This window comes from Fusarium phalaenopsidis (genome assembly GCF_050370095.1).
Source record: "Fusarium phalaenopsidis strain FUZ10S chromosome Unknown contig_32318, whole genome shotgun sequence".
In the NCBI taxonomy this organism is placed as follows: domain Eukaryota; kingdom Fungi; phylum Ascomycota; class Sordariomycetes; order Hypocreales; family Nectriaceae; genus Fusarium; species Fusarium phalaenopsidis.
In genome coordinates this window covers 605118-631542 of record NW_028145398.1, presented here as the reverse complement: position 1 = coordinate 631542, position 26425 = coordinate 605118, and the positions used below count along the sequence as shown (strand labels likewise).

Here is a 26425-nt window from a genome sequence, read left to right as displayed (position 1 = left end):
CTTTAGAAACACCGAATTGGATACTGGTGACTAGGAATAATGCTAACCCACCCTGTTGATAGAGACTGATGCTTTCCGCTTCCAATATGCCCACCCCCGACGGCGCTCCTGACTACTCGAAGCCCACCTCGGCTCTCCTCCTTCCTGGGTTTATTGTGATCAACAACATCGTTCCAAAGAACGTACACCAGCTGATTGACCTCATCGAAGCTTCGCCTACAACCCTGTCCCCCCTCGCAGCCTCGACTCTCCCTGCCATCGTACCCAATGGCGATCCTACCATCCCAGATATCAGCACCAAGCCATGTCCGCATGAGGCCATCATACTGGTATGTAGTCAGAGGTCGAGGGACGCACGTTGCGGGCAGAGTGCATCTCTGCTACGCAAAGAATTCGAGCGCCACTTGCGACCCCTTGGCCTCTATCGTGATATGGACGATGAGCGACCTGGGGGTGTTGGGATCTACTTTATCAGCCATGTGGGTGGGCATAAGTACTCGGCCAACGTCATGGTCTATCGCCGGCACAACGCCTTCAACAGGGGCCATGGCTCGCATTTGGGACAATCTCAAGACAGTGGCAAGACGGAAGCACATAAGCCGGCGGGTGACCTTGGTGCGGCGCAGTGTATTTGGTTAGCAAGGATTCGTCCAGAGGACTGCGAAAACTTGATCCGGTATACTGTTCTTCAAGGAAAGGTGGTGAAGCCGGACCATCAACTGAGGGGTGGTTTTGACCGAGGTAAGGGTGTCGCCAGTTGGTGAAGGGGTTGTGCTAACTAGGCCAACCAAGGGGTGCCCAATAGAATAAAATAATGAAGGTTTGGAGAGCTAAATCGTATTGTATCAGGAAACCACTTGGGTAGTATGTGACCGTGCTTGACCTACAGCCGTGACGGTGTCACTAACACAAGGCCCGGGACGCCACAAAGTGCCGAGATACAAGGGCCAATAGCTGCCGAGGTTCACCGTCCGTCGCCCCACTCCACTCCGCGGAGTCCGTTAAGTCCGGGCCCGGCAATCTGCGATCAAGTTCAACTCCGTGTCCTCCCTCCGGCTTCACATCCCTCAACCTACTTACCACACGCCTGACTTCCGGAACCATGCATCACCACTCGGGGACAAATCCGCGGCGTCGGACACGGGTTATCTCTTGCCAGCTCTGCAGAGAGCGCAAGCTTCGTTGCAACCGCCAATTCCCCTGCACCAATTGCACCGCCAGGGGAGTGGCATGCCAAGCACCGCCAGCCAGGGGTCGAGAAGCTCCGGGGACACCTCCAGCAGAGCCGCAGGTTTCCAATGATCAATTACTAAGGCGATTGGAATCATTAGAAGCTCTACTTGCTGCCAGAACTAGACAGGCAGAACTTGCGTCCTCTGAGCCCACTTCCAGCGAAGACCCAGGACAGCGGCAATTGCCCTCCAATGTCCAAAACTGGTTATCAGATGCCCTACTACTGGAACGTCTATGCATGGGTCCGAAAGCAGGAGTGAGCCAGCACAGTCTCTTGGCATGATCAAGCGCTAATGTCCTCAAAAGGATTTTGCACATTCCAACCCCATCGTTGTTCGAACATGTCCTGTTCGACTTATCAGCCGGCCATGGTCTTTTGTTTTTCAAACCGAGGCATTTTCATCACCCGCTGTTCATCCTGAGCCCATCAGGTGCGTCTGGCTACCGGAGCGTCAAGAGACCAAGAGACTTGTCGACAAGTACATAAGTGACATTTCATTTATTCACCACGTCATCCACGGCCCTTCTGTCAGACGTCTGGTTGATCAAGTCTATGATACGATCAACCAGGGCAACCCAGCTCCCATGGGCCCAATTGCACTGTTTCTTGCCATCTTTGCAAATGCCACCTGCTTGTGGACTGCCCAAGACCTTTCAAGGAACCTCTTTTGTGGCGTGTCCGAGGCGCGTTCACAGGCATCACTATGGCAGAAGGCAGGCATTGATGTTCTAGATCATATTCAACAGAACCCGCATGTATCCCTGGAATCCACACAAGCGTTGGTTATTCTCTGTTACTCAGTAATCAACCTTGAAGGAGTTTCAGTCAAGTACAGGGCCCTCTTCTCCAGAGCAATCACAATGGCCCGCGAGCTGGGGCTTCACTGCATCGACTCTCCGCGGCAGGTGTTGGGCAATAGAGCAGGCTTGACGAGGCTTGAGGCAGAAGTCGGACGTAGGATTTGGTGGTACTTATGCACTACTGATTGGTAAGAGATGTCTAGATACCTTGTATCCATCTAACCGCTGAGCAGGATACTGGCTGGGCTTTCCGGTACGCTTGGGGGCGCCTACACGATACATCCGTCTCAGATGGCAGTACACAAACCTCAGAACGTCGACGACGAAGATTGTGTCGACGGAGAAGAGATAGTTGGAAGGGCGATGGACCAACCGACATCCATGTCGTACTTCCTCGAGCGTATCCGTTTTGCTGAAATTTTCCGCGCATCTCTTGAGCGCGCTCAGTTCGCAGCCCTGAGTCCAGACACTATTAGTGTCCAGCTTGTGCAGGAACTGGAGACCCAAATCTCTCGCTTCTGGGATGATGCCCCAGGATTCCTATGCTTCAACCCCGACCTATCTATCATGAACATGAACGCCAGCAAAATTACTATTCAGGGATACATACTGAACCTATTCGTTCATGGCCAGAGATGCAGAGTACATCTCCCCTATCTGGCTCGCGGCCAAGCAGGCCTGGCATATGCAACGTCCCGTGCAGCATGTGTGGAATCCGCTAGGCTCATAATTCGCATGGAAATGCGATTGGAGGAGGAAGAGCATGACTTTGCCTCTACACGGCTAAGAATGTCAATTGTCTTGCACCACATCTTTCTGGCATTCCTGGTTTTACTGCTTGACATTTGCCTCGATACAAACGGGCCAAGACAAATCAGCAAGTCCCCAGAAGCTGCAGTAGCATGGAGGATCCTGCAGGATGCAAAGGCGCAGTCTCAGCAAGCTTCTACTCTAGTAGAGCCACTTGGTCGGGTCATGCGAAAACACGATGTCTTGCACAATGCCGAGGAGCTAGAAAACTGGGCTTTGGCAGACTTGGGGGCTCACGGTAGTGTCTCTGCCCTCGCACCATCATTGGAGTTGAACCCACCAACATCATGGGGCTCAGTGAGAGAATCATCAAGGATGCCACAGGGTGGGGATCACACTGGAACAAGCCAGGAAATATCTACGAGCGACTGGCCTAATTTTCTGGGTGGATTATATCTCCCATTTATTTAGTGCTAAAGAACTTGCCATTCTGCTCCTGCTTCTTCCTACGATCTAACTTGATGACGACGTATTTGGCGCGCGATCCTCTAACAACAACCCAGACCCTTTGTACATATTTCGCGTTCAGCTCCCCATTTGATTAGGCTGACCCCTGGGCCTTCTCAGCGTTGAGCAGCTCCTTAAGCTCCTGGAACGCCTTGAAGATAATTGGTGCCTCAGCCTCAATATCCTTCTTTGTGTCCTCGCCTAGACCACCCGAACCCATGGCAAGATAGAGATCAGGCCCATTGCCACCGTGGAACTTTAGGGAAGGTCGCGTCTCCGCGACGCGCAGCTTCATTCCCGTCAACGCTTTGTTGAGCTGCTCGCTCGCAAATGTTCCTCCCTGGATGCCGTAACTGACGATCGCAGCCGGCTTGCCGATCCACTCGTTGTAGAGGTAGTCGATGGCATTCTTGGTGGCTCCAGCTATGCCAAAGTTGTATTCGGGGATCACGAGGATGTAGGCGTCGTATTTTCCAATCTCGGTGCTCCAGGCGATCGTGTACGGCTTGGAGAAGGATGCCTTGGCTGGAACCATGGCGGGGATCACCTCTTCATCATAGATGGGCAAGTTGAAGTCGGCGACATCAACCGGCGTGATCTCGACACCGCTGGAGGCATCGGTGTCGTTCTTGATGATTTCATGGACCACACTGGCTACACTTGGGCCAACTCTGGGCTTTCGAGTGCTGGTTGTAATGAGGGCAACTTTTTTGACAGAGGCCATTGTGAATAGTCGTTGGATGCTTGGTGATCGGCTAGGTTGATGGGGGAAGAAGTAATGAGTGTTATGGACTAAACCTACCTACTCCGAAGACGACCTTTTATACCCATTGATTCATATCACTCCCAACCTACCCGCGCGCTTCATTTAATCATCTCTGGTCTCTAGTGAGCAGCCCCTTGACTCATGTGGCTTTGCGGCCCAATGGCAGCCTTCCGTCTTTGTCAACCGCGCGCGAGTTTGGGGCCAACTATCCGGCGTCGTATAAATCGCCCATAGTTTTCACACGCAATGCGAAGGAGTAGCTTTCCAAAATTTAGAGTTTGCCGGGTCTAGGTCCTTGATATTAGCTAATTCTTCCTCTACAATTTGCCTTTAATTCGAACCTCAACTTGCAACCTCTGCATCTCTGAACCCTTGGGGCCGACCACTTACACAGTAATTAGAAAGAGACGCCAAGCTTAAGAGTAAGCCCAATCTCTTGGCCGCTCCGACACGCGCGGCTCGGGTTTCTAGGGGTTCCCTGGCGTTGACCCCGATGCCTCAGAAGGAGCAAACTCCGCCGCGCCACCTCAAACTCCGCCACGCGAACTCCGCTCCGCTCAACAAGAAACAAAGGAAGATGACTTCACATCATTCGATAGGGCTCAGGGTAGGTTATCCACCAGTGAATAGGGCACCTGCCGGGGGTTAGTGGTCACATTAAATCTAATGGCGGTCAGAAGATAATCGAGTTTCAATCTATAGACCTATCTTCTTGCTTGTCATCTAGCATAGAGGGTGTTGTGGGCCTCGAGGTGACATTCTGGCACCCACCTTAAACGAACATAGCAGACAAAGGAAAGGAAGGGAAACGTAACCTATCTTCACAATCTATCTCAGAGAGTGAAAGAGAAAATAGTGGAACGAACAGTTTGATGCCTTGAACGAGACTTAAAAACCAGCCAAACCCTTCAGTTTGTTCCAAATCCAAAGAAATGTGTTGCGGATATACTCCCATACTTCCCACAAACGGTTCTTCAAGGAAGTCCAAAACCTATCCCAAGGGACAAAATAGACAGCACCGTAAGCGGCAAGTCCTACCACACCTCCTGCGGCACAAGCACCTCCCACGCCAGCAGCCGTGAAGTAACCGGCTGCCATGGACATGCCGAATGGCCCCTTGACGCACACACCTCCTGCACTGACCCAGAATGACCCAAATACCCTGAATGCGCCAGCACCGGCGCCGACGATGGTTGCTAGAAGGCCTTTCCACCTCTGAAACCAAGTCTCTGTCTCATAAGCACCAGGAGCTGAATTACCCTCAATATCTGAACTCACCGCTGCACCTCGTGACCCGTCTATCACGTCCTCTTGAAAGCCATCAAATTGGCGCTTGATTTCAGCCTTCTCCGCCTCCGAAAGGTTGGCCTGTACGATAGGCTCATTCAGCACCCTCTTAGCGTCTTCAAGGTTGTCCTGGATGTCGATGACACAACCCTCAGCGTATGTGATCCGCTTCTTGAGCAGCTTGGAATCAGTCCGCCGATCCCACTCATAGGTCCTCACACCGGCAAAGGTCGAGGAACCCCCAATGTATAGCGCATCATGTTGTGATCTTAAGCCGCAAGGAGCGACATAGACGCTCTTGAAAACCCCCGCAATATTGTATGTTAAGTAGTCGACGGTTGAGCTGACAAGGAGGTAGAGTGTCTTGAATCGTGTGCCGACAATTGCGTCCATCACATCCTGGAGGTGGCTCTGTGTGGTGACAACAACCGTGGACTCTGATAGTATCTGGGGTTAGCATATTGACCAAGCCAGATGCATCTCTGCAAGGGCACACGTACGGAGCTTTCCTCCCTTTTTCTTTTCGTCCATCAGCTTACGCATGGGCTTCTTTTGATCCAAGCTGACTATCGCAAAGATCAGGGTACTCTCATTGCCATTTCTATCCTTAACTTCCTTCCAGACGGCTTTGTTCTCTTCATGGTATACGTCATCTGGAGCCGGACCGCGAACTTGTGGCTTGGGGGTAATGGAGGACTTCTTGGGAGAACTTGGAGCAAGCCAACCGAAAAAGCCCTGACGGACCAGAGCATGAGAAGAATCAGATGGCATGGTGATGTGTTTAATACAAGAGAGGAAAAGTGTTGAGATGATTGTAGAGAAAGAAGTGCTGAGAGATATCATCGGGGTCTTTTGGGGCTATTTATGCAAGAATTCTATCGCTGGCAGGCTGTGCTCGAGCTGTCTGATGTTATTGAGGCTCGACATCGATGCCCATCACCTAGCTATCTTCCATCATAGGGCCAATGTACATAATACGCCGCCATCTGCTCCCTGTCATGGACTGGAGGCCAATTTCGGCCCCTTTGGGTCACTGGAAGTACCCGAATACATGGAACAAATACATCATCTGCTACCAAGTCAAACTAGTTGACGTTGTTGAACCTCGACTCGTTGGCCGCTTACCATTGCAGCGCCAAGAAGAGGGAGCGTCCATCGGCGAATTACAGTGCAAGACGCTTATGCAGAAGGTGAGACGACCCCACTGACAGTTTAGTACTCTTAACCTGTCAAGTTCCATAGCCCAACACCATGAGCACGTAGGCTCCACTGCCAGTTTAGTCTTCTGCGTCAGTCGTGTCCCGCGTGAGTGCATTGTCGGTGTAAAGGATGCTCAGCTGTGCTCCTCTTGCAGCTTTGGTGCCATATTTCCTAATAATGAGGTTTGCTTCTCCCGCAGAGTTGGGGAAAAGGAAAGCCGATTATTGCGTATGCGAAACACGCCACTCCGTGCTATCCCCTCTACCAACTTCCTTCAGCTATGGCAATGAGGGGTTTAAGGGTACTGGGAACGATAAATCATGGCCTGGTCGCTTTGAACTCTCTTCCACTACCCTCATCCCTTGATCACCACTCTTACCCAGAGGCAGCATTTTGTGGTACTGAGAAACACACGTCGAATCTCTCTGTTCCACCGCTCGAAAATGTCGTCTACCAACGATCTCCGCACGGCCACTGACTCCGATGAATCTCGGGTTGCCTACGATGAGATGCCTCTCATGGATGTGCTTCACTTGCAACAGTTTGACTTCATACCACTATCACAATCCCAACCATCCCATCCCTACGCTGTCCTTGGAGAAGTCGGCGGGGAACACCTCCCAGGTGGCTCCTTTAGCTTCCCTGCCAATGACCACACCTTCACTGAACAACCGATCGACCCCTTCGATCAGTATCATTTCCCTTCGGTTCCATCTCAATTCTCGAGCATGCTTCTCAGTGGCGACCTCTCAGCTTTTGGTTCCCATGGTCGATCCATGGATAGTCAGAACTGGCTCCAGCAGGTTGAACCACCCTCCCGGGCCGGCTTCGGGGACGAGACCTTCGCTTCTGGACCTGAATGGCCTTCGGCACCAATGGAGACAGCATACATGCCCCAGAATCCATGGACGGGGATCCTCCCTCAACAGATGTCGGAAGAACTATTTCAGATGACCATCAACCAACAATCACCTCAGTTACTGCAATCCCTCGAGCAGCCCGGTATTGCGGATTTAGACTATCGGAATTTGGTGCAAGCTCACTCATCAGGCATCACTTATCCTCTCTTCACGGCCGGCAATGGTGTCGAGTTTGAAGGGTTGTTGCCTCAACCCACGCCACACATTCCAAGTTTGGCTTGCACTGCACAGAACCCTCAACAGATTGGAGAATCACAGATTCTGCGATCTGCTCACTGGAACCCAGGCGTGTCTTCATATTCTGATGAGGCCTGGGAGGCTATTCGGCCGATTTTTCGAGACTTGTTTATCACCCAGAAGTGTACCTTGTCGCAAACCAGCATGGTACTTGAGTTGGTTCATTATTTCACAGCCACGTATGTTTCCCGCGCCCTTACGCTTACGACAGCCTTCAATCTAACTTAGTAGATAGAGAAGATTCCTTTAATACCAGGAAAAGGAGACACTGGCCAGATTGCGTGAAAAACAAAACAACTGCCACGGGGACCGACTCCCAAATTCTCAGTCATCAGGCTCCAGGGAGTTCTCAATCTCAACAGAGGCCCAAGAAGGTTATGGCAAAACACCCTTCCCCACCTGAGTATGTGATCCGACTCTTGGGCTCAGTTCCGCGCGCCCTTCCCCCTTATCTGTACAAGGGTCAGACCATACTACTTCTCTGCATCGACAAATTCGTGAAAGGATTCTACGACTCTCAAGCTGACATCGAGTCCCTAAGAAACCCAAATCAGTCTGGAGATTACAACATGATGCTCGAGGAATGGGAGTGGCGGGTTCTTCGGACCCGTTGCCAGGCCGTTTCTACTCTGGTTCGGAAGCACGAGGCCATTCCCAACCCGACGAATGAAAGACCTGTCGCTTTAAACCGGCCCGAACGAGCAGAGACATTGAAGGTGATCATCGGCAATCTACTTCACGACAAGGTCTTTGACCAGGCACAAAACCCCGTAAGATGCTCTAGCCCAAACCAGCTGTCATCAATATGGGACATCTGCCGTATCCTGCAAGGCCTTTCTCTTCAGCAAAGACACAATGATACCTTGTATGTGGAGAGCTTCATTCACTCTCTACAAGACATTTCCACTGCCTTTGGTAAAACCAACCATGTCGGGATGACCGCTCTTGTGGAAGGTCTGCTGGGGATCTCGCCTTGTGATCTCCAGGACACAATGCGGATTAGCTTCCTCTGCACCGCCCGAGCATTGTCAAGCAGGCTTGGCCCCCGCCACCCAGCAGTCCTAGAATCTTGGACGTCATATGCTCGGCATTGGGACCCTAAGTGTCTTCAAAAGGCCAGCTTTCTGTCTTCCTATCGAAAGGGTCTTGAAGAGACTGAGAAAACATTTGGTCATAGCCATGACTACACCATCAATCTTTTGTGCAACTATGCTTCCACAGCATACTATATCTTTCACGACAATGGACTTGCCAGCGAGCTTGCCAACAGGCTCTGGGAACGTACGTCGAGTGCCTGTGGTAACGACGAAACACCGTTATCATGGTCTGCTAAGGCCCAGGGAATGGCCGAAGCCGCCAAGATGCTTGCCTTGCTCTGCTGCATTGACCACGAGAATAAACGCAAGAGTGGCGGCGAGATGAAAAAGCTGAGGCATAAGCTGAAGTTGAAAGGACGCAAGGCACGGAAAAGGTTCCGCGCTACGCTGCAGTCTCCACCGGATCCACGGAATGCTAGACAAGCTATCGATTGCCTCAAGAAAACGGTTGAGAGACTAGATGCGAGTGAATGGGATTGCAAATTTGTCAAAGCAGGGCTACTAGATACTTTGGGAAATTTGACCCAGGAGTTCTGCCCTAAGGAGGTTCAGGGAGGTGCTGCCAAATCTCATCGTGAGGAAGCCACAGGGATTCGCCTTGAAATAGTAAGAAATGATCAAGGCGAAGAGCAATAGATGATTCCTACCCCCGTTGACCAAATCCAGGATGAATAGTTGGCGGTCTATTTTCTACCTGGTCTCTGGGCAAATGGCAAGGTTGGGGTTGAGCTGCGCTCTACTGTATAGCATTTAGCGTCCAGTCTAGGGCTAATGCGAAACATGTGTGTTTTCGTAATATCCATATTGTCTCGCTTTCATTCACTGTTGCAGCCATGTTCATTCTGCAATTGCCTGTTCAAGGAAACGAGTTGGGGGTTGGCACAATGGATATGTAGTTATGCTACCTGGGTATGCTACGAGTCTCCTACTCGGTCTTTTATTTCTCTACCTCCTACCACCGATCGACGCAGATTTTGAACCAAAAAACTTCACTGTTACCGCACAGCGGTGTTTAAGACATTCACGACATACGTCGTCCAGTTAGTATACATAAATGCTGAAAGCGAAGAATGGAACGCGACGAGAGGTATTAATATATCCCACAAACATAAAGGCAGCACAATGCATAGCAACTCTCCTATGGTTGATTTATTTCATATCTCTCCCTACCTCCCCATTACTAGTTTAAACGCTCGCTTCCCTCAACCAACAACTACACTATACAACTCAAAATAGATCCATCCCCATCAAGCAAGGCCAGACTTTTGCTCAGCCTCGGTCTTGAAAGTCTTAAATTCACGGGCTGGCACCTTCTTAATAAACATCTCATCCAGCTCCTCATAAGAGCGGCCAGCAGACTCAGGCTGGTAGAACCAGAGGTAGATGATGCATAGGACTGCTAGAGCTCCAAAGATAAAGGACACCTTAGCTCCGAGGTTGGCCTGGTCGGGGTTGAATAGGAAGGGGATAACGAAAGCCCACATTGTCTTGATTGTCTAGTCAGCAAGTTGAAAACGAGGGCGGGGTTCCGAATGAACTTACAAAGAGCCCGTTCTGGAGGGCGAGGGAGAGGGAGGCCGTCTTGGCGCGGAGTCTAGACGTGGCGATCTCTGTCAGGAGGGTGTACGCGGTGGCTCCGATGGTGCAGTTGTAGAAGTAGCAGTAGACGAGCAGCAGGGCAACTGTTCCCTTGATGGCGCCAGGGGTTGCCGCTACAGCGAGGCCGCCCGTAACCATCAAGATGACAGTGAGGAGCACGAGTCCCCAGATTGTCAGGTCTCGCCGACCAACCCTATCGATGAGGAACCAAGACGTGATATTGCCCAGCATTGATAGTACCTGCTGCGCGATACCAAGCTTAAAACTCTCATCTGCGGTATAACCAGCGAGCTGCTGATAGTAGGTGGCGTAGGCAGCAACAAAAAAGACGCCGCATAGAGCCTGGATGCTCATGGGAGCGACCGAGATTATGGTACGGCGTAAGTTGGACTTGCGGAAGCACTCCAGGTAGCTGGCTCCTTCGGTTTCTTTGCGGATCTCCTGGAGCGTCAGCTGGATGACGGCCAGCCTCTTTTCAGTGGCGACGGCATCATAGCCGAGGCGGTTTAGAGACTTGACGGCCCTGTCCATCTTATTATGGTCGACCAACCACCAAGGCGACTCGGGCATGAAGGGCAGGATCAGGAAGCCGAGGCCGCTAATACCGTACTGCGAGACGAAAATGGCCCGGTAAGCCCAGCGCGTCGTCCTGCTGCCTGTCTCGTTGGCGATGAGCGAGACGATGAAGGGCCCGATGGTAAAGGCGATGGCGGAAGCGGCTGTGAGGGTTCCTCGGAGGGCCAGGGGAGCAACCTCGCCGATGTAGGTCATGGATACGGTGATGAAGGCGCCAATGGGGAAGCCTGCGATGAACTTTCCCGCGAAGAAGACAGCGTTGGTGGTGCTAATAGTCTCGACAGTGATGGCGATGAAGACGAGGATGTAGCACCCGAAAAGAGTCCACTTGCGGCCGATTTTGTCGGCGATCAAGCCAGCACCGAGGGAACCGATCACAGCGCTGCAGCACTTAGCCGATTGATTCGTTAACTCAAACAGGAATCGACTGATACTCACGAAGCAACAGGGCCGCCGCTATACGCGGACTGCCAGCGAGCGGGAAGGACGTAGTTGCCTGCGAACTCGCTTCCAAAGTCCTTGCGAAACTGGGGAATACCGATCACGATGCCGCCAGCCTGGTTGTCAAAGCTGGTTAATATGAGTGTGTAGATGGCGTAGACACACCAGAGGAAAGCCCAGGGCTGGTTCCGGATAGCCTTGATAGGGCCCTCCTCGTGGTCCTCCGCCGCAGTAGCATGGCCGATATGCTCGACGTGCTCTGGCTTTTTGAGGGCTTGGTCATCCTCGATGTCACCAACCACAACGGTGGTTTTTGGTTCGCTCATAATTGACAAGAAAGATGAAATGTGAAGGTGAAGTTGAAGAGTTGAGGTGGATGATGATGGCGGAAATGTGCAGGGTTGTCGTCCGAATTTAAAAGAAAATCGTCGCCGCACTAGTGCGCGCACTAACTTTCCCCATGGGACCGATAAACTGGGGAATCAGTCGTCGGTTCGTCCTTGGATACACCGGGAATGTCCTTCTCTCGGTCTCGATGCATTGGCGCCAGGGTTCCGGGTCAACTGACTCGCGACCCCTTGCAGCATGGATTGTTAACTAGTGAGCGTTAGTCGACGGGTCCCCCGCGTAACCGACACTCATACCAGGTGTGGCATGCTCTACCACCAAGTCTATTCTCCGTGCACTCACTATCCCCGTACCTCATATAGGTACGCATAATATGAACATTTGGGACCATGATAATGCTTCACAACGTATACCAACGGTTGTCCAGTTGGGTTGGTTTCGTGTTTTACATGCTCTATGTTCTTGCGTCTTCCTTTAGAGCTCGGTGTATTTCTAGCCTCGCACTGTTTACGTCCTGGGGATCCTAGACAGTCCTCCTCAACGGTATTGAGCCAACTCTCCAAATGGGGAACAGTTCGTCTAGGTAGTATATGTCATTGGTGATGGCGAATGATGAGACGCAACAGGAAGGCTTAACCGCCCGGCACCCCCTTGGCGAAGGCACTCCCTAGCGCACTGGCCGAGGCTGTTCCGTTCATGGCGAATCCCCCGCCGCCACTGGCGCCGGCGATGGCTCGTCTCTCGGATGCAAATCTCGGAGTTTCTCCAGGCGGGCCCAGCCGACGACTCCAACCACGTGGATGGCATGATCCTTCCCGAACACGTTTTTCGGGGTATCTGGGGACGAATCTAGCTCTGATCGATGCTTAGGTCCTACCGCAAGTCTGGGGAGGCCCGGTGTCAAATTTGCTGTACCCCACGGGGTCGACTGGAAGAAACGTGGCGAGCTTTTTCTTGGGGAATCAGAGGGGATTTCTCCACTTCGCAAATGATCGAGAAGCACGAGGTTGAAGCCTTCACATCAAATACGATCAGATATTCGAGAGGGAAAATGATTCACCTCTTGTGTCATGAGTTACTGGATTTGGTACACTATACGCTCCCCATCCTTTCATCAGTAGGCCGGTCGGCTGGAGAGATGACATCATCCTCGGGACATGCATTCTCTTGATCCAGTCTAAAATCCATTCTCTCCAGTCTCGTGAGAAGAGCATTGACAATGCATTGCTCCGGCTCATTTACGGCCTGTATGGGCCCCCCGGATGTCACTCGGAGCTCTTGTAGATATGCCGCACCTATATCTCGAACCTTCTTGACCAAGGTGTATCCATTGCACTCGTGTATATCTTCTGGCATATGATCGAGAACTTCAAGAACGTCGCTACAGACGAGATTGGTTGGTAAGTCAACAGAATCGAGTGAACTGGGGGCGCAACTCTCCACTGACCTTACGATGCTCTGGTGGGTAATGCCGGGTGCTTGGCCGAGATGCTGCAGCAAGTTTGATCTTATATAGAAGCATGTGATCAAAATGTTGACTGTCTGCGATTCGTGGCCCCGAGAGGGTTTCGGGAATCTGGCCAAGCCACCTCTCCACCGCAGTTCTGGGACGAGATTGTCAAGCACCGCTTGAAGGCGGGCCATGCCATCTCTAAGAGTCTCTTCTGGCTGTTTGTGAGCCATGTCTATCTTGGCGCGTTCCCAGACCATCAGGACATCGGCAAGGCTGTTGAGTCCTGTGATATACTGGTCATCGTCTTTAAGCCACGACGCTGGCGCCGCTGGCCATAATGCCGATACGTTCGTTTCCGTGTCAGGTACTCCCAGCTCCGCATCAGATAGAGGCAGGGGACGAATGGTCTGCAGAGCTGGGGTAAATGGAGGACCGGGAAGGAATGTGAGGTGTGGCTGGCCTTGTATTTCAGTACCCCTAAGCAATGTTAGTGCTCCAGCAACAGGTCAAGCCAAGCGTCAGGGGGGGATTACAGCTGCCACATGCCAAGCAGCCAATAAAGTCGCTTTACCAACTCCTGGTCATGCACTGATTCTGTTCCTTTTTCGTGAAAAAGAAGCCATTGAACGCCGGCCATGGCGTCCTTGATAGCTTGATACACACGCATGTCATCCAAACCATACAGCGCGCTCAGAGCTGAGGCAACGTTGTAACGCGTGAGACACCATTCGGGCGTGTAAGATACAGGCAATAGCATGTGTTCTCGTTCAATGATATCGATGCATTTATCCACGGTGACGCTCCGGTAGTTGTAGAAGCTCCGTCGTCGGAGAGTCGATACAGTCATGGCGCACGTGGCCAAGACCAGGGCGCAGAACGTCGGGTTCCTCTCATCTTCATGCTGGAGCACTCTTTTCAGGAATTTCTTTCTGTGTAAAAGGGGAGCGAGTGGATAGACGAAGCGAGACCAGTCGGTAAGAATTGTTAGGATCAACGAACGGGAGCACAGCCCCTTGAAGTCCGAGTCGCCCAGCCTTGAGTCTGGGGATGCTTGGCTACTCTGGTCGTCTGGTTCCTCCTCGGTCGGGGATGAATTAGGGTGTGGAGGATCAAGGTACGATTCGCCAGCTGACCCGGGTGTGGCAGGGCTAGAAAAGGCTTGCGCACCTGGCACTGTCGTATCGTTGGGGGAGCGCTGAGCCAGGGGACTTGAGAATCCAAGTCAATGTCTTGGCCTCAAGAGAACAGGCAGCGCACGTGGCTAAGGGTAACATACCGTTTAGCAGGCCCCCTTTTACGCCTGGGTTTGTTTTGCGTGCACTCGGTACCTGCTAGCCTACATCCTTGGCAGGTAGTGTCATCTTGTGCATAACGGCACTTGCATTAGGATCCTGTCAGCAACTTCACGCCTTGGAGGGCATGATCTTGGCCTTGGCACAGTACCTTGACTTTGCGGCTCCGGCAGAGGTCACATGCCTTTAGGTTACGTATAGCCTTTGCGGCACCATGCTCCGAAGGTGACGGCTCAGTGTCAACCATGTTTGCCGATCAGCAATACCGTCCGTCCGTTTCTGCATGGCACACACGGACAAGCCGAGAGGGAACCAGCCAGCTGGGATGCTCGGATTTTCCTCTGGGGAAGTGGGGTAGGATCGGCTTTTAAAATGTCACCTCGCGGGGAATTCGTTGGAAAATAGGTGCTGTCTCGGAAGCAGATTCCCCGAGGACGAGAAATCTTTTACGGAGCTAACCAGGATGGGCTTGGAGGCTAAATGACCCCTGGCCTGATTCACAAGGTCGGGCTCCCCCGCAAATGGCAAATGTAACCCCCGAAGTCTGGGGATGAGGACGGCAGTTTCAAGCGCTCGAGAGAAAGGGAGTGTGGGGTAATCATCACCAAGACTTTATCAATCAATCAAGAAGTGTCATGCTGTCACTGTGGTTAGCAATCCACTGCCCTTCTCGTCGAGTCAAGAGTCTTGGTCATGGCGCTGTGACCGGTCTGAGAACAGTCCCAAGCAAATTTGGTAGAGTGAAATCAGATCAAACCACTCTGGCAGAAGAAGGCCACTCTAATAAAAGAAAACACCAGTCGATATCGCTTGATATTTAATAGAGTTGACACGAATAAAACAAGTTTTCATGTACTTGATATTTACTTAACACTAAGCCGTGGTCGTCTTTTAAAGCCTCGGAGCTACAGGGTAGTTCCAAGCTTCTACTCGTACATGCACCGCCACGTAAGAAGCTGATGACTAAGCCTACAGCTCGCTGTGATGTGGCTGTGCTGTTACTTATTTGGCCGCTGGCGGTCACAGGCCGCCTCTAACAGCCTGGATTCGAAACACCTTTGGGGGGGGCGGGTTACATCACGATTAAGAATGCGACTGGGTAACATCAAGACTGCTATTCAACTTTTAAGCTCCTCTACCTCAATGTAGAACGATTAATGACAGTGCGCAATATTCTCCCCCTTAATCACCATATGTCTTCAGACTTTTTGATCTCCGATCGTCTTCTCCTGAGTAGCATACGCCTCCGCCGCTCGCTGCTCAGCCACAGTAACGTACGTACGGAACTGGCGCGTGGGCACTTTCTTCATGAAGAGTTCATCCAGCTCCTCGTAGGTCCTTCTCCGTGTCTCGGGAACATACAGAAAGGCGAGAACAGCGAAGATGAGCATGAATGCGCCAAACACATACCCGATCTTGGCCTTGAGGTTGGCGTAATCCGAGTTGAACAGGTATGGAGCCACGAAGGACCACATGGTGTTGAACGCCGAAGAAGTCGAGATGGAGATGGCTAGTGTCTTGGCCCTAAGAACAGATGTGGGGAGTTCGCCGGCGAGCGCGTACACAGTAGATCCAACGCCCAGGTTGTAGAAGAAGTTGAACATGGTGTAGAATCCCACCGAGGCCGTGATGGCAGCCGTTGTGTCAAACGAGCCCGATATCGCCATGCAGAGCATGAGCACACAGAGCGAAGAACAGCCCATTATGTACATGGGTCGACGGCCCCACCAATCGGACATGAGAAACGCGATCATGGCGCCGCTCATGGAGAGAACTTGTGCCCCAATCTTCAGCTCGAAGGCCTTGCTGTCAGAGATGCCCAGAAACTGGTACATCAGAGCGCCGTAGCTGCCAACAAATCCCAGGCCCGACATGGGTTCAGAAAGAAACACCATGACTGCAATCAACGTTCGACGCAGGTTTGTGCCCTTGAAACAGTCAAAGTATGATCCCGTGTTGGACAGCTCCGCTTCTTCAAGAGTGAGCTGGATGCGGTGGAGATGGCCCTTGGCATCTTGCGGATCCGAGTAGAGACGCTCGAGGGATTTTTGGGCGGCTTCCATCTTGCCCATGCGGACCAGATAGACGGGCGACTCGGGCATGAAGATCTGGCCAATAAGAGCCACTCCGGTAAAGCCCCATTGCGCAGCCACAAGCGATTTCCAGGCCCAGTCATTGTCCCACTTGGAGGTAAAGTAGGACATGATAGCTAAAAGGAACGGCCCAATGCACTGAGATAGGTTACAGAAGCCGATAGCGCTGGCTCGGATAGCTAGAGGGGAAACCTCGGCGACGTAGGCGGTGCAAAGGTTGAGAAGGGCACCGATGGCCAAGAAGTTCATCATCTTGCCTCCGAAGAACATGGCAAGGGATGTGGCTCCGAACTCGACACCCACCGAAGCAAGGTTGATCATGGCAGCCAGCAAGATGATGGGCTTGGTGCCATACCTGTCGGACAGAAAGGAGGCACCCCAGGCGCCGACGATGGCAGCCGCATTAGGACCGCCGCTAATAGCCGACTGCCAATTTGTTGCAATGAAGTAGCTACCGTCCATGGCAACGCCGAATCTCTTTCTAAAGGTGGGAATACTGAGGACGTCTCCTGATGCGCCAGCCTCGAAGCCTCGCACAATCAAGGTCCAAAGCATCACGCCGATCCAGAACAGGAGCCAGGGGTCTTTACGTAGACTCTGTCCCCATGTCCGGTTGTGTTCCTGCTGCTGGATAGCTCGTCCCAGCAGCTGGTCATCGGTATGCTCGACCGTTTCGACATCGTGACCCCTAGAGGGTTCGTGGTGTTCAGTCTCGGCTTTCGCCATGATCTATCATGTACAGGATGAAGGACGAAGATGTCGGGGATTGAAGCTGGTACTAGTGTAGAAGGTTGGTTTCTTGGTGAGAAGATGAGACTCCAAAACCTGATGCTATTCTCAGAAAGGAAAGGTTGAGTCTAAATACTCGAACCATCCTCACACCCGACGCCTCGGTCGAACAACGCTCGGCTCCATCTCCACCGATGACCTTAATTTCCTGGAATCCTGGGGTGCAACTGAACCGCGGGGATTGTTGGCAAGCAAGAGAACGCTCCTGACTCGTCATGCGGGGAAGGCCCTCGTGACTTGGACACGGCGACTTGTGGTTCTTGGCGCTAGAATATTATTGGCGCCTTTGACAGGTTTTCTTCGTCAGGGGGGTTTCTCCGAATTTGCTTCCGAGAACACATCCCTATGACCGTGTTTTGCTTCCGAGGTGGGGATCATGTCCGTTTATTGGTGACAGCACTCGTGAGATGCGTCAAATTTCGGGTTAATCAATGTCGAAATGTCGGCCTTCGGCGGTTACTGGAATTCCTTGGGGACATATTCACCCGGGGGCAATGGCCCAATGCTTTGTCATGGCCGCGTGCTCTTCCAAGGTAGTGGAGGTAGGATAACTGGACTCTGTGCCTAGACCGACGCGTTCTACCCACCATCTTCTCTTGCTCTTTCATATCACACACATATCATACTTGGTACAATGCATCAAAAGATTCCTCAAGCTTCTTCTGCGACGTCCTCGCCGTTTGAGCTGCTTGCGGATTCTCTTCACCCGACCTTGCATCGCTGGACTCGACATCCACAATGCTTTGTTTCTTTTACGCCATGTCAGGACAATTACTTTGGGTTGCGGATCCAACCTGGAACCCACGGCATTTCTGATCTTCCCTCGTTAGCATGGGGCAGGGACTCCGACTTTGTGCTCGACTTTGGCATACACATGGTCGGGTATCTTTCTTTTCGAATTTCCTGCGTCGGCGCCAACATGGACGCGCCATGCAGACTGCGCCTCACATTTGGCGAATCTCCCCTGGATGTCACCATGATGATGGATGGAGTGGAAACATGGCTTAGCAAGGGCTGGTTGCCTGACGAGATCATCAACATCGACGTCTGCCCTGATGATGTCAAGATTCGACGGCGTCACGCTTTTCGCTTCTTACGCGTCCAAGTTATCGATACTTCATCCAACTTCAAAATATCCCTCTGACTTGGCCTGCGAGTGTGTTAGTGCGATCAGTCAAGACCATGAACTCGATAATTTCGAGTTCGACGACCAGCTTCTTCAAGATATCGACCGTGTCAGCATTCTTACACTCAGAGACTGTATGCAGTCTGTCTTTGAGGACGGCCCAAGAAGGGACCGGAGAATGTGGATTGGCGATCTTCGACTTCAAGCGCTAGCCAACTACAGTACACTCAAGGATTTTGATCTCGTCAAACGGTGCATCTTGCAATTTGCGGCTGTTGCGCGGGTTGATGGGTCTTTGCCTGCATGCCTGTTCGAGAGGCCAACCCTCGCTGCTTCAGCTGACTATCTTACCGAATATGATGCCCTGTTTGGCAGCGTTGTTTATGACTACGTTGCGGCATCTGGGGATCTAGAAACTGGCCGGCTATTGTGGGCGACAGCGCTTGGATGTCTTCGGCGGCCGCTGCAACACGTAAACCCTCAAACCTTTATCTTCGAACCCGAACGCACCTCGGACATAAAGTTCCTGGACTGGAACAGAGAGGTTGACACCAGCGCAGGGTCTCATGGAGTGCTACTCTTCTGCCTCAAGCAAGTCGCCAAACTTGCACAGCTCTTGCAGCTGGATTTCCCACACCAGGAAACGATCAAGGGGATGACTGAGGCTGCCCAAATCTTCCTGTCCGATGGCGTGGTGGTATCAGGTCCAAAAGCGCAGATCAGTTACGCATCAGCATCTTGGCTTGTTCTCGCTGAAGCATTCTCGCCTGAGACTGCTTGCAGCGCTCTGCTCAACACCCTGGCACATCCCGCTGCCATCAAGCCCATGACTCCGTACCTCTGGCACCATGTCTGCGATGCACTCATCACAGCAGGCTGCTACGAGAAGTGTCTCGAAATTATAAGATCGTACTGGGGTGGCATGGTCAAGGCTGGTGCCGATACCTTCTGGGAGTGTTATGATCCTTCAGATGCACGGACAAGCCCATACGGAGATGTGAGGATGAATAGTTTCTGTCATGCGTGGAGTTGCACGCCTACCCTTCTGCTTAGAAACCAGCTTTTAAATGATGCTAGTGGCAAGGTTTCTGGAAAGATGACGATGCGAGAGCTGGACAGTGATATGGTTAAACGGGCCATTGGGACATCATAGGGGACCAATGTCCTATCTGTATTTATATACTTCCTCAGCTATAGAACCAAAGAAACGTTAAGTGACTATAGGAACTTCCTAATTCTTGCTGAGTGCAACTGTCCTTGACTGGCTTTGGGGGTCCAAGTATGGCTTCTCGCCGATTCCAACAGCACGGTGGCCAACACGGTCGCCCAGAGTATCGTAGTCGTTGGTCGCGCTGTGGAACACACTGCGGTTATCCCAGATTGCTTGAAAGGTAATTAGTCTTTAGCTTTTCGCAGTATTGCAGAACTGGTGAGTACGAACCGATGTCATTCTTGTTTCTCCACTTGAACCTGACCTGTAGGTCGTGGTTCTCCTCAATCCTCTTGTATAGAAGCTCCAGCAGCTCCTTGCTCTCACGTACACTCAGCTCGTTGATTCGCTGAGGGAAATTGCCAATCGCGAAGACGGATTTCCAACCAGTAACTGGATTGGTTCGCACAACTGGATGAACTGCCGTCAGCCCGCGACCGACGTTGGCGGGGTTGCCGCGTGGCTCTTCGTAGATCTTGAACTTGTCCGGGCGAGCGTCAGCAGCCCTGATGAATCCCTCGCCCTTGAAGGTTGCTGTCAGACCCTCCAAGAACTTCTGCCAGGGGTCACTGAAGCGGTCGTAGATCTCGTAGCCTGATGCCCACAGGGTGTCGCCACCTGTTGATGGGAGCTGGGTCAAGCGCAGGCTCGTGTAGTCAGCCGGGAACTCCTCGAACTGGATGTCACTATGCCATGAAGCAGCGCCGCCTTTGCGATCATCTCGATCCTTCTGGCCGACAGCCAGGGCCTTGAAACCTTGAGATGAGATGGTGCTGATTTCGTTGTCGGCGACGCCAAACTCATCAGTCCCATTGAGAAGTGGGTGGATGTGCAGGGTCGACTCCTTTGGTTTGTTGACGAGCTCACCAAGGCGCTGAGCCAGTACCTTTTGTAGGTCATCGGTCAAGTTGTCCTGAGCACGGAAGAAGACGACACCCCTCTGGGAAACTAGTCATCGGATGTCAGAAGATCCCAATGAGATGCAACGAAGTTGGTCAAACTCACTGGTGATGGCAAGGTCACGAACAAGCTCATCAGAGTTAGAGGCATTGAGAATATCGTCGACCAGATTGACACTGGGATATTCACGGCCAATTACGGGCGTCAGCTCCTCAGACTCGAAGCGATCAAGCGCTCCAGAGAGAGACAGCGGCTTGGGATGTTGGCTCGTCTCGAGCCTGGTTCTCAGAACCGTCTCGGATTGGGTTGTAGTTGTCGACATGTTTGAATGAATTGCTGGAACTTGGAAGGATATGTTCAGGATTGAGGGCAATATGAAGGATATCAGCTGTCTCTTTATAGGCCGAGGGGGCCGATGGACCGAGAATCTCCAAATCACACCATGGTTGAGTTGAATCGCGGCATTCTGCAAAACACCCGCCTATACTTGAAACCCCGCTCACATGAAGGGCTGTTGGAAAGACGCAATCATTTGCCTATCATGCATCAATCTTGGCCAGAGTCATGTTAGCATGTGCAATGTCATGTTAGCATCGGGTCCTAGCCAAACTTGGCTAAGATCTCCACATATTAATGACGTGCTAATCTGAACACTTGAGCGACAGACGCTGTTCCTTTATTCATCAGGGCAAAGGTGTTTTTTCTATTACTATTCACAGGATACATATTTGTTGTTTAGGTAACTTTCCCATGTTAGATTAAGGTTAAACTGCCTAGTAAAGACAAGGCTAGTCTCTTATTGTTATCAAAAGATTCTCAGCCTGCCCCAACCTGCACACAAATCTCGCTGTTGACATTGACATTGCTCATGAGGGCTCCATAAACTGAGCTGTCATCGTCGTAGTTGCGAATGTTACGATCGTTCTCATTCTCTCATCTCGGTTTAAGAGAATTCATTTCACAACCTCCGGCCATTGTAGGAGATGCCAACTGCCGCCTTCTTGACATCGAAGCAATGGATGTCTTCCTTTTGCCAGCGGTTTATAAGCTTGAACATGTAAGCGCTGTGAAGCCGGGAAGCCTTATTATGCAGTGTGGTCGTCACGTGAGGCAAGCCTCACAAAACTACCCCCATACTGTGAAGTCCAGCCGAGCCTGATTGTGGCTGTTCAGAGAATCAGGCTGTGACTTTCAGGCCGCAGTGCGTTCTACCTCCCCGCATCATCTCACCGCTGAAACCCCCATTGCCTTACTGCAAACCTCGCACGAAAAACAAACACGCAGACCTGAGCCAATCGATTACGACTTGCTAGTATGGCCACTCACTCAGTTGTTGTCGATCCCGTCGAAATCTGGGCCGACTCCCCTGAATCTGATACCATCGCCCGTAAACCCGGATGGAGTGACTGGACACCCGTACGCGGTGGCTGGATGCGGCGAAGGCCGAGGGTTCCAGGCATGAATGGTCACTGGGGAAAGTGGTATCTGAATCGAAGCTACAACCAACACTTCAGGTTCAACCCGGAGTCAAATGGAACGCATATCGAGACAGCCAAAGAGGAGTTCCAGTTTCACTGGAATGACCGCAACCCGGTCAGCGCCACGTCGCAGGATTGTGATGCAGGGCGAACCAGCGCTGCTGAACCGTGGCATAGCTGTTCTGAACCGGATATGAGGAAGACCAGGGACCCACGCTCGACAATCATTGATGAACCCGATGACTTGATCGTGTTCAATCCGGATGAAATGGGACAGCAGACAATGGGCGTCGAGCGAAGTGGTATGGAAGCTGAGCTTGACGAGAGGTATTCCGAAGAATCAACGGCTGCTCTATCTAAGCGCAAACCGAAGCACCGCCACATTGCACGTCATCATAAGTTCACAGGCCGACACTACCGAACTTCCTCCGCCATGACCTCAGACAAGTCCGCGTTGGCCTCATTTTCCGGTGTGCCTGCCGTCTCTGTCGCTTCGACCTCCGACCACGCCGTGACGACGTCAAGCTCAGCTACTGAAACGGCAACTACAGTAGCCACATGGATCTTCGGCACAATCATGGCCGGGGTTGGCGTAGGGACCATGCGTGCCACGCAAAAGACTGCTGACGCGGGCACGAGAAGTGCTGTTGCTGGCGAGAGTTCGGCTCTCTCCAGCAGGAAAAGTGCCGCGGCGGCTGAAGAGTCAGCACGAGCGGCGACAAAGAGTGCCCGGGCGGCCGAGAACGGTGTTGCGGTTATGCAAAAGCAACTGGAGGTCATGATTCAGGACAAGTGGGGATCTCCTCTTGCTGGAAACAGCAGCGTTGGTCCTCCCGCCGATAACAGCGGCTCTGGGACAGGGTTTGTAGAGGCGAGAAGTCCGGATGTAGAGATAACGCGAGAACAGCAAGCAGCACGAAGCGTGTCGACACCGACGCCTCCTGCTCCCGGTGCTGCGTTGACCTCTGCGCCGGTGGATGCTCCACAAGAGGGGGTACCAACAGAAGAATCCCGAGAGCAGATGGATCCAGCTCAAACTCCGGAAGTCCCTCAGACGTTGGTCACTAGCAAAAGGCGAGCAGTTCCCACCAAGACGACGCCATCGGCCAGAAGGTTAACGCCTTCATCTGCCAGGGTGACGACAGTCAACATATCTCCGCCTCAGGCTCCAACCTCGGATCCCGGAGAGCCATCCGTTAATCAAAATCCTCCGAAGCAAGTATTCAGCGTTAGAACGAGCGCGATAACACTCCCGAAAGAGACGATTCTCAAGAAGGAGGGCTGTTTGCGGAATATTACAATGGTTCAAGATGAACTAAAATCACGCAAAAAGGAGAGAGAAAGCATGCTGGTACTTGAAAGGAGACTACAAGAGCTGCGTAATAGATTTGCTTGACAGAGTAATATATTAATGTGTCGAGCGGCATAAATGGCCTACTCGCCTCGGTACCTGTGGAAAGGTTCTTTTTACTTTTGCCTTTGGCATAGTAGTCTATTATGATTGATATGATATTATATCCAGGGACGAGCTCTCGGTGCATCAGTTCACAGACGCTATGGGAGAGGAGAACTTAGACGTGCTTGAGCTCGTGAAAGTGGATTCTTCCATCCAAGGAGACAGTAGCAGTGATATTGACAGGGCTATGTTTAATTCTTGACTGCCTAATCAAAGCGAGATCCCCCTGGGCCATTACGGCAAAGTTTATGCCGTCCTGTTTAGCGTTCGTTAAACGTCGTCGATGGGGATGTATCGTCCGCGGCATTATTAAAAACAAGGTGATGCTCTATTTTAGGATCCTTCCCAGGCAGAACAGATATAAGCGATCCCTTCTGGGCGCATACTAACTACAACTAGTGCTTTGCACACGCTAAACGTGCTATCGAGGCGCAGCTCTGTCCGCGACATGAACCGCGTCAGCCGAATCCACCCAATGATAACGACTAGGCAGCCACTTGAAGCTTCTACTTATGCTCTTGGCAGCAGTGATTTCTCAAAGTGCCAAAATAACAAGATCAACCACCATGACTTCTAGCAACGACTCCATTCTCCCAGGCGGGAACAACCGGAAATGCGGCGATGAACGTTGGTCTTGGGGAAAGGCATTTGGGTGCCATCTTCAAAAGAATTTTTTGAAATACATTGCTGGCCTCTTGGTTTTGGGGTAAGTTTGCCTTGAGCACCCACTTGCGTCAATATCTAATATCGATCTGGTACCAAGTCTCGTCGGCGAATCCGTCTACATCTACCGCCTCGATATGGGATTGACCCGCATACCCAACGATCTGTACGACCTGTGGTTTGGAAAAGACATCGGCCACAATAGCCCAGACATCTGGGATGCTGACCGTCAGTCCTTTCTCCGTCATGCTCGTCCTGTGCCAATCCACTCGCACAATGACTACAAGCGCCGAATTCCTCTTTTTGAAGCACTTGGCTCTGGATGCATCAGTGTTGAAGCCGATGTTCATTTACGCGGGTCCAATCTTCTTGTCGGACATTCAAAAGCAAGCCTCAGTGATGATAAAACCCTTCAGTCCCTATACCTCAAGCCCCTACAACGCATCTTGGAGGAGGCACAGCACGCTCAACTGACTGACGGGGCTTGGCGCGGCGTCTTTAGCCACGCCCCAGAACAGACGTTGATCCTCCTCATTGACCTCAAGACTTCAGGGAAAGAGACATTTGACGAGGTAGATGCGCAATTGCAGCCATTGAGAGATCTCGACTACCTTACCTACTGGAATGGTAAAGAGAGAGTCATGCGACCCCTGACAGTTGTGGCGAGCGGAAATGCACCGTTCAGCTCTGTCCTTGCCACGAATGCAACACACAGAGACATCTTTTGGGACGCCAAGCTTGAGCAACTCGTGGCTGTTGAGGATGACTTTACGACAGATCCGCCCAAGTACAAATACAACGTCTCGAATTCATATTTGGCATCGACGAGATTCCGAAACGCCAAACTATTCAGACCTGCAAATGATTCTGCACTACACGGGGAGACGGCGCGGGAAAAAGACATGGCATCAACGCAGATTGAACAAGCAGAATCCCGCGGTTTACTGGCCCGATACTGGGATACGCCTTCCGACCCTCCAAACGTTCGAGAGATTGCGTGGAGAGTCTTGGTTAATAAAAAGATTGGGCTCTTAAGTATGGATGACCTGGGAACTGTGAGAGAAAGGGCAAAGGGTTGGGGTGAGGTGCACCACGACTTGCGTTGATATACGGTGTTGGCTATGTATTGATAACTGTATCTTTTGTGGCCGACGGTCTCTTGTGCACCTATGCTACAAGTCACTACCACGCGTACCTGAAACTCGCTAGCTGCAGTTCTCTCTGGTATACTCGCACCCTGCTGCAGTGGGACTTTGTTGATCTTATTGCAAATCCCCTGCTGTGCCATGACATGCACCATCTTCTCTACCTCTTGCACACTGCTGTGTGGCGAGCCACCAATGATGAGCTCACGAAATACGATGTTGAAAGGATCGAATTCGAATCCATCATTCGGAAGTCCCAGAACGACACCCACGCCTCCGTACCGGAGACGGTGGAGCGCCCAATCGGTTGCTGATATATTCTCGGTGCAGCTGATAACAGCTTCAACTCCCATGTCGTCTCAAAAATTATCAAGTTTCTCGATAGTATCAGAGTCGTGTAGCTTGCAGAGGATGTCGGGCTTAAGATGACTTGGTACGTTGGCTGCAATTCTGGTTCCAACATCACTGCCATCAACGGCTGCGACTCGCAAGCCAAGAGCCTTTGCGAACTGAATTCTAGAACACCCAACCCTCCGATGCCGAAAACAGCCAAAGTCTCGCCCGGTTTCACTTGGCATTGTCTTATGGCATTCCATGACGTGGCCTACAATTAGTAGCGCTCAATTATAGATAAGGTGAGATACTCACACCAGCACACATAAGAGATGTAGCCTGCTCAAACGACAGGCTGTCCGGCAACATCACCAGAGCATAGTCTACCGCAATCATGTATCCGCAAAGGCCGCCCACGATCTTGTTCTCGCAGAACCTGGCATCAAGCGACACAAACTTGGTCAGACGCCACCGACAACCCGCACAGAATCCGCAAGGATTCGGGAAGTTAAGTACTCCAACACGATCTCCAACCGCCCAGTCTCCGCTAAAATTGGGGCCCAAGGCAGCGATGACTCCTACTGGCTCGTGTGACCCGGTGAAAGAGAGCCTCGCGCTATAGACGCCCTGGTAGACTTGATAGTCGGCATGACAGAAGCGGGAGGCTTTGACGCGCATGAGCAGCTCGCCATCGCCAGGAGTAGGAACAGGAATGTCGTCTTTTA

At 51.8% G+C, this 26425-nt stretch overlaps 9 protein-coding genes across 9 annotated transcripts; 4 read left to right on the top strand and 5 right to left on the bottom strand.

Moving 5' to 3' along the window:
• Positions 1-3385: 3385 nt before the first annotated feature.
• On the bottom strand, positions 3386-4015 carry LRP88_12559 (flavo protein-like protein; the record flags this gene model as incomplete). Its single annotated transcript, XM_083248952.1, has 1 exon — positions 3386-4015. The coding sequence occupies one exon, from the start codon at positions 4013-4015 to the stop codon at positions 3386-3388; it is 630 nt and encodes a 209-aa protein (XP_083095407.1).
• A 930-nt stretch (positions 4016-4945) lies between these two features.
• On the bottom strand, positions 4946-6115 carry LRP88_12558 (uncharacterized protein; the record flags this gene model as incomplete). Its single annotated transcript, XM_083248951.1, has 2 exons — positions 4946-5781; positions 5845-6115. The coding sequence occupies 2 exons, from the start codon at positions 6113-6115 to the stop codon at positions 4946-4948; spliced, it is 1107 nt and encodes a 368-aa protein (XP_083095406.1).
• Positions 6116-6987: 872 nt separating this feature from the next.
• LRP88_12557 (uncharacterized protein) lies at positions 6988-9088 on the top strand (the record flags this gene model as incomplete). Its single annotated transcript, XM_083248950.1, has 3 exons — positions 6988-7848; positions 8064-8982; positions 9036-9088. 3 exons carry the CDS (start codon positions 6988-6990, stop codon positions 9086-9088), a joined length of 1833 nt encoding a protein of 610 aa, XP_083095405.1.
• A 957-nt stretch (positions 9089-10045) lies between these two features.
• Positions 10046-11740, bottom strand: LRP88_12556 (uncharacterized protein; the record flags this gene model as incomplete). The annotated part of the gene is made up of 3 exons (XM_083248949.1): positions 10046-10285; positions 10341-11355; positions 11412-11740. 3 exons carry the CDS (start codon positions 11738-11740, stop codon positions 10046-10048), a joined length of 1584 nt encoding a protein of 527 aa, XP_083095404.1.
• Positions 11741-15706: 3966 nt separating this feature from the next.
• LRP88_12555 (uncharacterized protein) lies at positions 15707-17326 on the bottom strand (the record flags this gene model as incomplete). Its single annotated transcript, XM_083248948.1, has 1 exon — positions 15707-17326. The coding sequence occupies one exon, from the start codon at positions 17324-17326 to the stop codon at positions 15707-15709; it is 1620 nt and encodes a 539-aa protein (XP_083095403.1).
• A 982-nt stretch (positions 17327-18308) lies between these two features.
• LRP88_12554 (Six-hairpin glycosidase-like protein) lies at positions 18309-19668 on the top strand (the record flags this gene model as incomplete). The annotated part of the gene is made up of 2 exons (XM_083248947.1): positions 18309-18488; positions 18547-19668. 2 exons carry the CDS (start codon positions 18309-18311, stop codon positions 19666-19668), a joined length of 1302 nt encoding a protein of 433 aa, XP_083095402.1.
• A 78-nt stretch (positions 19669-19746) lies between these two features.
• Positions 19747-20947, bottom strand: LRP88_12553 (TauD/TfdA dioxygenase family protein; the record flags this gene model as incomplete). Its single annotated transcript, XM_083248946.1, has 3 exons — positions 19747-19898; positions 19957-20673; positions 20731-20947. The coding sequence occupies 3 exons, from the start codon at positions 20945-20947 to the stop codon at positions 19747-19749; spliced, it is 1086 nt and encodes a 361-aa protein (XP_083095401.1).
• A 992-nt stretch (positions 20948-21939) lies between these two features.
• Positions 21940-23303, top strand: LRP88_12552 (uncharacterized protein; the record flags this gene model as incomplete). The annotated part of the gene is made up of 2 exons (XM_083248945.1): positions 21940-23076; positions 23172-23303. The coding sequence occupies 2 exons, from the start codon at positions 21940-21942 to the stop codon at positions 23301-23303; spliced, it is 1269 nt and encodes a 422-aa protein (XP_083095400.1).
• A 1056-nt stretch (positions 23304-24359) lies between these two features.
• Positions 24360-25328, top strand: LRP88_12551 (uncharacterized protein; the record flags this gene model as incomplete). The annotated part of the gene is made up of 1 exon (XM_083248944.1): positions 24360-25328. One exon carries the CDS (start codon positions 24360-24362, stop codon positions 25326-25328), a length of 969 nt encoding a protein of 322 aa, XP_083095399.1.
• Between the last annotated feature and the right edge of the window lie 1097 nt (positions 25329-26425).